Source organism: Osmerus mordax, chromosome 19 (assembly GCF_038355195.1).
Source record: "Osmerus mordax isolate fOsmMor3 chromosome 19, fOsmMor3.pri, whole genome shotgun sequence".
Taxonomy (NCBI): Eukaryota; Metazoa; Chordata; class Actinopteri; order Osmeriformes; family Osmeridae; genus Osmerus; species Osmerus mordax.
The window spans coordinates 13,358,815-13,371,829 of NC_090068.1; the positions used below are offsets into that span (position 1 = coordinate 13,358,815).

A 13,015-nucleotide genomic window follows, 5' to 3' on the forward strand; every position below is an offset into this window, starting at 1 on the left:
GGGCGCTGAGGAGCGGGGGACTTACCGATCACGTATGTGAGAAGCAGGGCCAGGGTGACGGTGATGGCCGTGGCGCTCAGGGCCGTGCACTTCCAGTTGCAGCACTTGTAGGGCTTGTTGAAGGTGAACATGGGCCTGGAGAAGGTGGCCCTGGGGAGGGGGCGGGGGGGCGGGGAGTACACCGTGCTGGAGGTCAGGGGGTAGTTCTGACTGGCCGCGCTGAAGAGAGCCGATGAGCCGGAACCGTGTTTGAACAGGAAATGCCTGAAACACATCAAGAACAAGCCAAGTGAGCATGGCGCTGGACACTGCAAACACAAAACACACACTTGTCATGGTAAAAGGTGTTAAGGTAGGGTGTTTGTTTTAAAATAATGAGATTGCTGTGTATGAAACTGAACAAACTTGGTTAAATGTGTCAGCGTTGAAAGTGACATATTATAAAATCAATCAGTGGTTTTATCCAAAGTGCAGAATCTGTAACCCTTTTTTCAGATTTACCTACAGTAGTATAGAGTTAACATCCTGTCTAGTGACTGCTCCCAAAAACTAAAATACTTTATATTTAAGTTCCCTCAACAGAGAAAGACAGATGGAGAAGGAAAAAAAGAGAGCGAGAAAGAAAGAGACAAAGAGAGAGGCAGAGAGAGAGAGACCGACAGAGAGAGAGAGACCGACAGAGAGAGAGAGAGACCGACAGAGAGAGAGAGAGAGAGACCGACAGAGAGAGACCGACAGAGAGAGAGACCGACAGAGAGAGAGACCGACAGAGACTAACAGAGTTTGAGATCAACATTTGGTATTAAATTCTCACACCTGACAGTGATGCTGAACACTGGGCTCACATTGATTTATGCTAATGCAGAACGGTGGCCAATTCCTCTTCACTGTGAACTTGACCTTGGAACCACTGTCTTTATCTAACAAGCTGGAGGCAACTACAGTGGCCCGGGAATAAACCAGTGCACAACATCTGGAACAGAAAACAACCCTAGCTCGGGTTGCTAATTAGAAAAGGTTTTAATACCATTAGCCAGTATCTTTTAAGTCTTCAATTAAGCAGTGGAGAGTGCAAAGGTCAGCTTTAGAAAAAGATTATATCACAAGGCTTAATTGCCGAACCGTTTTTCATAGACGGCGTAATTAAGTTTAAGTACTGTTCACAAAGGAATGAAGCTATCGGAGATGTGTTTGCGTTGTTGGCCTAACCCAGTGGAAGCACGGCATCCTCTGGGAAGACCTAGATGTTAAGTAGTTAGTTTCAACACACTGCCTGGGGTCAATCTACACCGTGTGTCGAAAGGCCTAGTAGTTCGATTGAACAATATATGCCGTAGTCTGTTCAAACTTTTGATTGGCAGAACTATATTGGATAATACTGAAATGGCCCATGCAATATCATGCAACATTGTCCAGGCCCAGATATGAAGATGTAATACAGTCTGGATAGACTTGGGGACAATGCTATTGAGCAGCTACTGTGGTGCTGACACTTGAGAAATTAATTATTAAGAGCAAAAACAGTCGATGGTGACCAATCAATTCATGTCTGAGTGTAATTCGACGAAATTAGAAAGAATATGCTTGTGGTCTTGAATATGGTCATTATGCTGATCTGACAGAAATACGTAATTGCATTGATGTTGGGTCAGTGCCAATCTGTCTGTGTGTTCTCTGGGTGGTATCGACTTCGCTTTCACAATCTTAGAAAAAGCTGCTTCCGTGACCAGAAGGAAAGCGCTGGGCTTTGAAGAGGTTCTTCTGAAACTGTCTGGCCCCTCTGTTGAGATCATTAGCCGTTTGGCCCTGGGAGAACGGTCACTGTCTGGCAAGGCTTCCTCAGTTATCTTCTAACATTGTTTGCGGGCGAGAGCAAGTCTGTCATATCGCGAAATTAACAGTCTGGTAAAACAGATTTTATTCTTTACGGTGTTAATTAGAAGTCAGCTATCATATGTTTAATTACTGTTTCACTTATTCTCGTCATCTTATTATTTCTAGCTAGTGAGACTTGACATCACAGGTAAAACATTTAAAAACATGTTATGTCTCTGGTGAAAAGTATTTCTTGAAAGCTGCAAAATACTGTGTGTTGAAAGCCTGGTATCAAGTCATTAAGACGCAGGGCACTAAACCAAACTTGCTCGTGTCCTGAGAAACATTTTCGGCGACAATTTCAAATTCATTCAAATTGACAATAAGCGAACTGCCAGGAAGAGGTATTGGATTGCAATTTGCTGATCAACAGGAAAGCTCGCATTTATTATGTTTGAATATTGACCTCAGATTTCGCAACACGGTTCATTTTTGGAGGGCATCCTCATCACCTTGACTCAGAAACGGTGACTTTCACCCCTGCTCCTAGAAATGACCTCTGTGGATTTTTGTGGGGAGGGAAAATCTGAGTGCTGGGGGACTTTACACCAATGTCGAAAAGAAAGTTTTAACTTGTAATGTTCTTTTGTGGTTATGTAGCCCTTTTTACACGCAAGCATGTCACAGAGGGCTTCACATACGCCCAAAGAACTGCCCCGCAACCAACCTAAACCCTCAAGGAGGGTTTTGTATCCATTCTACAGTAGGAGCGGGGTAAATAACGTGATGCTAAAGGAAGGATGGTCTGGTAGTCTGGCCTCTCACTTACGCTCATTACTGCCTCAGAGGAGAAGCAATTGTTCATGGAGTTTCTACATTCCTTTCAGGAGATCTACCCACTAAGGTTAAGAAACTCAATTAAAGCAGCCTAGTCTCTGCGTGTGCAGGGCAGGCCGCTCTGTGGTGATACTGATACTGCTCTCCTAATGTGTCTGTCTCTCTCTCCAGCAACATGCCTCATGCTTTTAGTCCACAATGAAAGTTGTTTACGTTTAATTGCATCACTTATTTTCAATTTTAAAGATATCTGTGGAGAACTAAGCAGAAATAGGTTTGACAAAAGTATACAGGCCAGCAGTGATGCAGCACCATGAACAGGCTGGCTACTTCTCTACGTCTACACTCCAATTTCATATTTCTGGGACAAACTTTAGATGGAGAATAAAAAAAATATATATAAAAAACCGCACTCAACCTCATTTTCCATTTTCAACATCTTCCAGCTTGTTATCCAATTGGTTTTCATGCAACAGCACATCTTTCCAAACACAATGAGTAAGTCTTTACAAGCCACAAAACACACAAAGCATTCTCTGATTAGTTGTGTTCAAAATGAACCGAGGGAGATTGATGTGGCCGTGCTTCTGTAATTGAATGTAGTTGTCCATTTTCTGACAACGACAAGGGGAGAGATGCAGAGCTCAAAGCAAGTTAATGGAGTTTCTCAACCTCTGAACTACCCACAATGCCATATTCTATTAGAAGAAACTTAATGGATTTTAATTCTGCATTTTTTTTTCTTTTCTTTTTGACCGCCGAAAAACAAAAAAGGAATGAGAAACTGTGACATCATTTGGAGGTCTATTTAATTTCAACTTTTACCAATCACATCTGTTAGCATTGATGACTTCCCTTTGGTTTCAGATCAATTAGTGGCCTTGTTAACCTGTGTCACAGTACCTCCCCTTCCCTCAGTAACTGTCCTCTACTAAACCAAAATGAACTAATTGCTTGTTACCTATATTCTATACAGCAATTATTTCAACACCCGCCAATGATTATTCACTTACTGTACGCCAACTGATGTCAAGGAGCTATAACGCCCAGGATTACCCTGAAGCATCTGGAGGAACACAGACTGATCCTGTTAACTTTCTTTATTAGTTTCCTTCATCTGCAGGTGTTTTTGTGTGGCAGTGACAAAATAGGGTTTGGAATGGAACGTTCTCTGGCTGTGAAATCAATGATTTGCTGATTGTAACCTTGATTTGGAGCTGATTATGAATCAGTTCATATTACTTGTGTTCTTCATCTCCTTTCAAAAGCCCAGTTCTGAATCTCATCAAACTGTAATGATTAAGCTGTGCACCTTCAAACCTCATTTTGATTTCACAATATTTTTAATTTCCTAAGTCATTAAACAAGTCTGATATCCTGTCAGAGGGACTTAAACATCAAAGTGATTGCCAAAAACCTGCTTTTCATAACATTTCAATTCTCTATCCTCATTGCTGCCTCTACTCCTGGCTCTTCCAGTCACGGCAACACAACAACCCCTGAAAAAGTGAGCCAGCGAGGGCCTCTGGTGAGTCACACAGAGACAACCATCCCCAGAGAGTCAGAGTCCTGTCTCGGCTCTGACGACAGGGCAGGGCTGTACCTTGTCTCCAGGGGAATGTTGCTGTTGAGGGCCCAGCTGTTGTGGAGCTGGCCCCTGTCTGCCGGCTGTGGGAGGTCGGTGTCCTGCTGGCTCCGGGCTGGCAGGGTGTTCCTCTGCAGGGCCTCCGAGATGTGAGGCACCGGCCGGGCGCATGTGCACGCGTGCGGAGGAGGAGGCGGCGGAGGCAGCGGTCTGAAGGTGAACTGGGCCGGGGGGCTGCCGGGGATATCTGGAGGAGGAGAGGGAGGGAGACATAGTGAGGATAGCAAATCATGAGGGCAAACTGGTTAACTTGTACAAAAATCTTTTTCCTATAGAGAATTCTCTGTTATTTTCTCTGGCTTCTACGGTATCGGCGCTGCCTCAGACTGGGCGTTAGGAGTCTAGAGGTTCAGCAGAATGACTTTCCTGCGGGAGTTTGACATGTGACAGGATGTCACTGAAGCAGATCAGAAGAGAGGCAGGGGTGCCAGTGTCTCCAGTGTAGAGTTATCTCTGGATGGCAGTGAAGGCCTACAGACAGCAGGTGTGTCTTTGCACCCCGGAAGGAGACCAGAAAGTGGCAGACGTGAAGAGATCGAGTTTGTACTCAGGTGTAACTCATAACTCTGGCCCAAAGGCTCACACAAGAGGATCTCTGTTAAATTAATTAAAAGTTATACGAGATTACATTAAATGATTTTCTATTTCTAAACTCAATTAAAAAATGTCCTTCCGACACTATTCTTTTTCTGTGTGATGGAAAGAATTTTGTTGAATTTTCCGATGCAACAGCACTTTGGGATGTTTGAAGAAGTCTTCCAAGGCCTTTTCGGTTCCCATTTGCAGTATTGGTTGACGGTTTCTAATTTATTTCATCTAAAAATATATTTTTGGAACTGAGGTCTCCAAAAGAACTTGAGGGTGAAGACATAAATCCTCAGGCAACATATTATTATTGTTATTGAGTTTTTCTGTCGACAGCTGCTTGACCAGGAGTGTTTCCCTCAAATGCAGACTGATGACAGAATCACCAGATTTCGCCTGAGAGGATTAATTGAATCACATTGATTTTGTTCTGTGCAACTGCTTCCTTACTATCAGCGTTGAGATGCCAGGCTTCATTTGTAGAGCATTATAGAATAAATGCAAATTAGAGTAAGGGCCCCTAGTAATCAGATAAAAGCACTCCTCTACATTGATCTACTGGTTGTTCCTCTATCATTTCCTTTAGAGTATTGATACCTACCAGGTAACAAAGTATACCAGATCAAGGAAAATGATCATGACGTTATTGGAAACTCAATCAGACAGAGGGAAATTAACATAGTAAATGCCATGGATAATTTCTATGAGAAGAAAAACAACCAATTACTTATGACGTGGTTTACGACGGTTAAGTCTGCTGTTGAATGGAAACCTGAGAGACCTTTGCCTTTACTATAACTACTGTATATGTCGTTGTGGCGATCTTCATCGAGAACAAAGAATAAAACAACATTGTTATTCCCAAAGAAGGAAAAATAAACATGCCTCATTTATTTCTGCAAGGTTCCATTTTTCACCCAGCTACAATGGCAGAAGACAAACCCCTTTGAGGTGTGAACCACAGGATCTCTGGAAAACAGTTAGTGTACCTCTGAAAGGTTTTGTGGAAAAAGCTTTCATTTTGAGATTGCTCTCTAATCGTCCACATTCAAAAGCTTCTAAAAATCTAGCTTTTAACGTGTCCTCCCATTTACTACATATGACTTAAACTCCATTTCCGGAACTTTCCTTTCAAAACGCACACTTTCAGGAGCGAATCTCTGTGGGATTGAAAGTGTCTTAAAAGTACACCTGACCCGCTGCAGTTCCGTCTCCATCTTTGACAAATGTAAATATAGTGGGTCATACTTAAACATGTATTATTAAGACGAGCCAATTCAGTGATCCTCTCAGATACAGTACACTAACTGCTCTAAGTGCTGCCTCGCGGCAGGCACTCTGCTGGCGGACAACAATGCATCGGAAAAAACAGTGGAAGACGGACGTTAGTACACACAACGCTAACTCCAACAGCTCTTTTAACTTGCCAGCTTGGCAGTTGGCATAATAGGCCTATTTACTGCCAGCCTCTCTTGTAAGTGCGTTCTAATAACCCCATCACACATGCATTTATCCAGAGAGGTGAAAGGGCGCTGTTCTTTGGAGCAATATAGGAAGGAGCTTGGGTAGGTACAGGTTAGGATCAGAAGCAAGGGTCTATGCCAACGGCCTCACCACCCCCTAAAAGTAGTGAAATTGTATTTCACAGGATTGTTTTCGAACATGCGGCAGAAGATGTGTAAAAAGGTTTCCTGGGGAAGACGTGCTGGACTGGGCTGTTCTGGACATTTGGAGTGAGGTGTAAGGAGACAACATGGAGGTGTGAGACCACTGACATGCTTGTCCAGAGAGAGAACCAGTGGATAAATGACCTCGTTCTGGCTCAGTTTGTCGTCAGGCGTTACCGCCTTCCTGTCTTTTCTTCTCATCTTCCAGGAAATGGCACACGACCACAGGCACTATATTATCATCATTTGGTCTTGACTTGTTGATAACCCTGTGTGTAAGACACGACAGAGACATGATATCAATATAAATCACCATATCACCAAAACGCGGATCTGCCTCGGAATACGTCCCAAAAATATATATGAAAAAACGCTATTGCTGAAACTGAACTTCACCGACAGCCATTGGTAACCCCAGGTCAAATACTGATACGGATTTCTATGCTGGAAGACGCTGGTACAGACTTTTACAGAGGATCCTGCATTACTTTCAGAGGAAAGGCAATGTGGGTTGAGAGAGTAAGCCTATTAGCTTCACCTGGAGAGCAAAGAGCAGAGCCAGTGTCTCACAGACGAGAGGGGACCAGAACAAAGAGCCGGGTTCCACAGCCCCCTTCACCCTGCGTCTTTCAAGTGCTGCGCTGGGTGCATTATGCATGGGCTTCCTTACTATTGACATTTATACTTCAAAAATCACCTTCCTTTGCAAAGGGAGATGGGAGAGAAGGCAATATAAGGCAGTGTAATGCTGGCATTTTCAGCAGACAAATCATTCGGCTGTGTGTGTGTGTATGTGTGTGTGTCAGGAAGACAGTTTGAGGGACTGATTCAGACATGCAACTGTGACATTTTATAAGAATGTCTTGAAATAAACCGCCTATCAACAAATCTCCAGACATCCTTGATCACCTTAGTTATCGTGGATGAACAGTCAAATCACATCCGAGACAATAAAGACAGCAGTAAGGCGTTTAGACACAAACAGTCCTCCATTACACAGAACATTGTCTCTGTTGTATCTTGATATTGTAAATCACTAAGAGGGCAACTTGTCTTCCTGTTACCCTTTTCTCCTAAATCGTTCCTCCCTTGTGGTTGGTGTAAATACACACACCATTCTGCTGTTGGTTTCAGAAGGAGACTTGCAAAAGATAAGAATAAGCTGTTAATGTCAAGGGTTCCAAAAGTTTTTAATAACTTATTTCACCACAGGTTCTCTTTGTTATGGAAATGGCTCTTGGCATATTGGAGGGCACATCAGCAGCGTGTGAGGAAGTGGCTCCACACACAGCATCCTGCAGCCCTACAGGTGAGACTCTCATGCCTTCTGCTCCTGGAGTCCACTGCACCAACCTCAGAAACAACAACAATCCATATGGCATCTGACTGCAATTATAATAAATAAGGAGCATTAGGACATTTTGCTCAAGGCCATGATTATACTAACCTAGCACCAGCAGAATGAAAATATGAAAACTCAAGAGAGCGCACATGTAGGCTATACACTCTAAAAAATGCTGGGTTGAAAATAACCCAGCATTTTTTTTTGAGTGTACTCACTGTAGCCTATTCACCAAAAGTTCATGTCCCTGCAGGAACCATATGAAATATACCTGGAGGAAGTGACTCTCTATAACACGCTCTTCACATTAGCGATTTGGTCGTAGGCTACATTCTTTTTTGTAGGCTGTGTTATTCATTAATTTTGCACAAACTTCCCTGCCGCCTTAAATATATGTATTTTTTATCATGGCATATGTAACGTATGTTAGATAATACACAGGAGATGGTAGAGTATTTTCCCTCGTTTGTTTTCATACCATATCATGTCACATGTTTGATGGTGTTTTCGTTGCTGTAGTAGACATAGACCTATTCGTGGCTTTTACTGTATAACACGACGATGCCATAGAAAACCCGCGCTTGGAACCGTTTGTGACCCAGACCAGCGGTAGCATCGGAGACTAAACAGTAGTGGCCTCAGTCAAAACACCTGCCTGGAACACCCATGACGATATCCCACACGCATATCCTATATCAAGCAGCACAACAGGAATGGTCACAACCAGGTTGAAGCTAGCGACAACGGTAGCCTACGGACATAGTGTCACCCATCAGGCAGAAAAGCACATCAGATGGCGGACAAGTGAGGAACACAAAAACACTTTAAATCCGGTACTCGTTCTAAACGCAATAAAGGCGAAGGGAAAGGAGCCGCGCGCTTTTACAGCTCTGGTTATTGGCCCTGGATGATACCGCCGAAACAGTTGTAATAATTCAGGTGAGAAAAATTAGTTCTGTAGCAGATGGCGTGTCAGTGATAAAGTGTCACGGCTGGCGGCTGGACTATTGATCCTCCTTTATAAAACGATATACAAAGGTCAGGGGAAGTCTATCCGTTTACCCTCAGTATTCGTTTACTGCGTGGCTAGATTGGCAGAGAGAGAGAGAGGCCATTGTGTGAAAGCCGTTTGACACAATTGGGTTGGACCCCGTTTTCTTTTTAGCCAGTAAATTTTCCGTTCTCAGATTCATGGGGTCTTTTTACGGCTCCTCTTTTCTCCCTACTTATCTGATCTGACATGCATTATTTACTGAGCTAGCTTATCTGGGCTGTACACACGCACAAGCCGAGCACTTCTCTCACTTGGAGGAAAGGCATGACCAGCATAACAAGGTGGAAATCACTAGATCACTCAGATGCAGAGGCGCAGGTGCTAATAAAAACAAAATAATTAATTGGATTGATAGGCAGGAATCAATACATCATAAGAACATTTGTATGTAATAAAAACAAACAAACAGGCATAGGCTACAGCTTGTTTTCTAAATCCAATTGTATTTTTATGTCAACATTTGTAGAGAGAAAGATCAACAGGAATCATGCATTCAACAATCACCAAATCTTAACTAGTTTATCTTAAATAGCCCCCTTCTATCTCTTCAATGTCCTCTCTCTCTCTCTCTCTTTCTATCTGTCTCTCTCTCCTCTCTCTCTCTCTCTTTCTGTCTCTCTCTCTCTTTCTATCTGTCTCTCTCTCTCTCTTTCTATCTGTCTCTCTCTCTTTCTATCTCTCTCTCTCTTTCTATCTGTCTCTCTCTCCCCTCTCTCTCTCTTTCTATCTGTCTGTCTCTCTCTCTCTCTCTCTCTCTCTTTCTATCTGTCTCCCCCCCCCCCCATCTCTGTATATTTGAATAATTTCAAACATTAAAATGCATGTGCACTTCCAGGACCAAAAATCCAATGTGGTTCTTAAAGCTAATGAGATATGAGTTACAAATAGGCTACATTACCTGCCTCACATTTGGTTACTTTCGAGGTTAGCGAGCTATCCGCGCAGCTCATTAAAGGATTAGCTTGCTAGCGAACGACTGGGAAGCAATAGCGGACTGAGACAGAACCGCACGCTCCACAAACTTGCATCCAAGATTAGCATTTCAAATTTTTATTAGGCACCCATGGTTCCCACACCTCAAATGTCAGGCCGAGGACTGAAGGTTATCTGTCCAACCAACTGGACAGATAACCTTCAGTCCTCGTTAAATCCTTATATAAGATTTTTTTATATAAGATGTATATAAAAAGAGAGATTGAACAGTTTAAGAAGTTGGCAAACTGCGACCCACAATACTGTGCTGAGCGCTAATAAATTACAATTACTCCAAGCCACCACTTGTTCATTTGAAAAGAAACACAGCAAGTGCTTCAAAACTCTGGCCTCTTTGAACTGTTCAAAGAGGCCGCTGAATTCTTATTTTTGGTATTCAGCATCTGCATTGCCTACATGCGGTTTGAAAACAGCGCCTCGGTTGAAATACTGTGCCATATGGCCATGTTGAGATCCAAGATCGAGTCCAGTAAGGCGACAGATTAGATTCAAAACAATTAAAACAGAAGAGTAAGACATCAAAGGTAAACAAGTAATGTGTTCAGTTGCTTCTTAGTCTGCAGCTCATCAAGTCACATCTTGGACAAACATAGTCCTTCACATGACTCATCCTTGATTTTGAATAACAAGGAGATGGGAAGAAAAATAGAAAAGCCCTGATTCAGACAATTAAAATAGCTATTGATCGGCGAGGGCTGTTCGACGGGAGAGTACCTCACTGCAAGCGGACCTTCCTTCTCTGACAGGCCTGCTTCACCCCGCCTCCTCTGCCTCCACTGGGATTGGCAGACCTCAAGACGTGCCTGACAGACGTTGACACCCTATATTACTTTATCAAACCATTATTCACCCTCCATTAAAAGAGAGAACTTAACAGACCTCCCAGGAGGCCTCTCCAGAAGTGACAGCCCTCTACGACCAGATATGACAACCTTGGTTTGAAGGGCAGAGCTGTCAGCAGTTGACAATGCTCTGTGTCGGCCAGGCCAGTAATAGCCCTCCTTGTTTGTCAGAAAGGGAGAGGACTGCAGAACAGGCATCCAGCAGGGATCCAGCCACACAGAGGAAGCTAGGGACCACTGCCCGTGTTTAAGCACAGTTCAGAAGGCCACAGGAAACAAGTGGAACAACCGCTACAAGCAGACCCCTCCTGTGTCCAGCGAGCAGGAGGAAGTCACTCACCAAGCGAAACCTCAGAAAAACAGTTTATTTCATAGATGGCAAAAATAGTGTGTGTTGCTCCTGAGATGGTGGCAAGATTGTGCCACACATTTCAATAATTGAAAAGGTTAATTAAAAAACTTTGCATGCATCCAACAGCGAATGCCTCTGTCCTGGTTCGCAATTATCTAGAACTGCATTTCCAAACAATTTGATACTGAACTGCTTTCTGATTGGGTTTTATTTTTTATCAAGAAAACTTGCCTCATGTTGATTGTCCCACTGAGAACATGACTCAGAACTGTTCCATAACAGGAGAAAGGTGTGATAACAAGCAAACTGTAAAACAGTATCACAGGCTGTTTGATTGATTGAGACAGCCCTGTGTTGTCTTGTTGAAAGTCCTTAACGACCGACAGCAGCAGAGCTGCAAGCCTGTTACCCACATATCTCTTCCTCAACACAAAAAGCAAAGTGCTACTTCTAATGCCGCCAAGAATGTAGCCTCGACAAAACTGTGAGAGAAGAATGTATTTTATTGTATTTTATCTTTTGAAAGGTTGAAAATATATTTTCGAAAAAAAGTTACGTTATGCATGAGACAGAGGGAGTTAGTTATGTCACATGACTGAGAATAGAGATATTCCTGGCCATATATGAGGGAGATGTTCAAAATTGTCGGTGTCAAAAAGGGTTCCTGGCGAATGTCTATAGTGTCTTTTTCTATTAATGTATTGATATGATTCGAGGTCCAGTCACCAGCGTGACACCAAAACAGGTAGTAGTAATGGCTTTTTACTTAAGTATGTCAGAACCCACACTTCTTTACTTTAACTTGAGTAAAAAAGTATAGTCAGCTTTTACAACAGTATTTTTAAATATGAGTATCTGTACTTCTACTTGAGTGAAGGATAAGTGTACTTTTGCCATCTTTGCCCAACTTCGGTTAAAGACTCTTCAAATGTATCTATATTCTTGAGACACACGTCAATGACGATGTTAAGAAATGCTCACTTTCTGTATTGAATATGCATGCAGAAACTAAATGGAATATTTTTAACAAGTCTCCAGCTTCCTTCCTTCGTTTTTAACCCTCGCTTTCAGAAGCCGCAGTGTGCCGTTCCTGCCTACCCAAATCCGTTTTTATCTGAAACGATGTCCCCATGGGAGGTGGGATTAGCTACTGTGTTGGTCTCCTTCTGTAGAAGGCGTCAAGTTGTGTGTCGAGCTTCCTCTCCTTTTAGTATCAACTGTGTCACGTGGGAAATAAAACTTATCAAGAGACGCTCGCAGTGATTCCACCGAGCTAGCGTATTTCTCGACATTTTCACAACGTTGTTGTTCCGACACTTTCACAATGCTGCGACACCTTCCCAAGTCATGTACGCAAAGCATTATAAAGCCACACTGTCACAAATTTAACTGTGCGTGTGAATTCTAAGGAGACAAACTATTTTGTTTATTTGCAGGTATAATTAGCAGCCTTTTGAAGAGTTGTGGTGAGGTGTGTCTGAGATAAGTAGCAGCTATGACAGCTCGATGCAAATGGGCCTGTATTTAAGTGAGCCACTCATTGTTCAGCACCTTACAGTACTGTAATTACAGATACATGTGGGTGTAAGTGCTTTCCTTCAATTTCAGAGCTCATTGATTAAATTAACAATATTGTGCATTCAGCAGCATTCAAATTCATCCGCCTAAAAGTCTTTTCTCCATATTTGCTGTGCGGTGAGGGGTACTGCTTGAACTACGCAGACTTACCTGACACATAGAGTGCCTGAATTTGAAATGGAAAAGTGTCTTTCCTACGGCTGAGTGCTTCTGAGAATAAGTAAATGTGCTGCTACAGTTGGCATAGTGAGTCCTAACGAGACAATAATCCAACGTGTAATGTTGTGAACCCTGTTAGAGGGATG

General features: G+C 42.9%; 1 protein-coding gene across 1 annotated transcript in view; it reads right to left on the reverse strand.

The window, feature by feature from the left end:
• tenm1 (teneurin transmembrane protein 1) overlaps positions 1 to 13,015 on the reverse strand; it is a 99,338-nt gene that overhangs the window by 53,538 nt on the left and 32,785 nt on the right. The window contains exons 4-5 of the mRNA XM_067256708.1: positions 4,256 to 4,484; positions 26 to 264 (exon numbers count right to left, since the gene is read on the reverse strand). Coding sequence (XP_067112809.1) covers positions 26 to 264; positions 4,256 to 4,484 — 468 coding nt within the window. The remainder of the gene's footprint in view (positions 1 to 25; positions 265 to 4,255; positions 4,485 to 13,015) is intronic.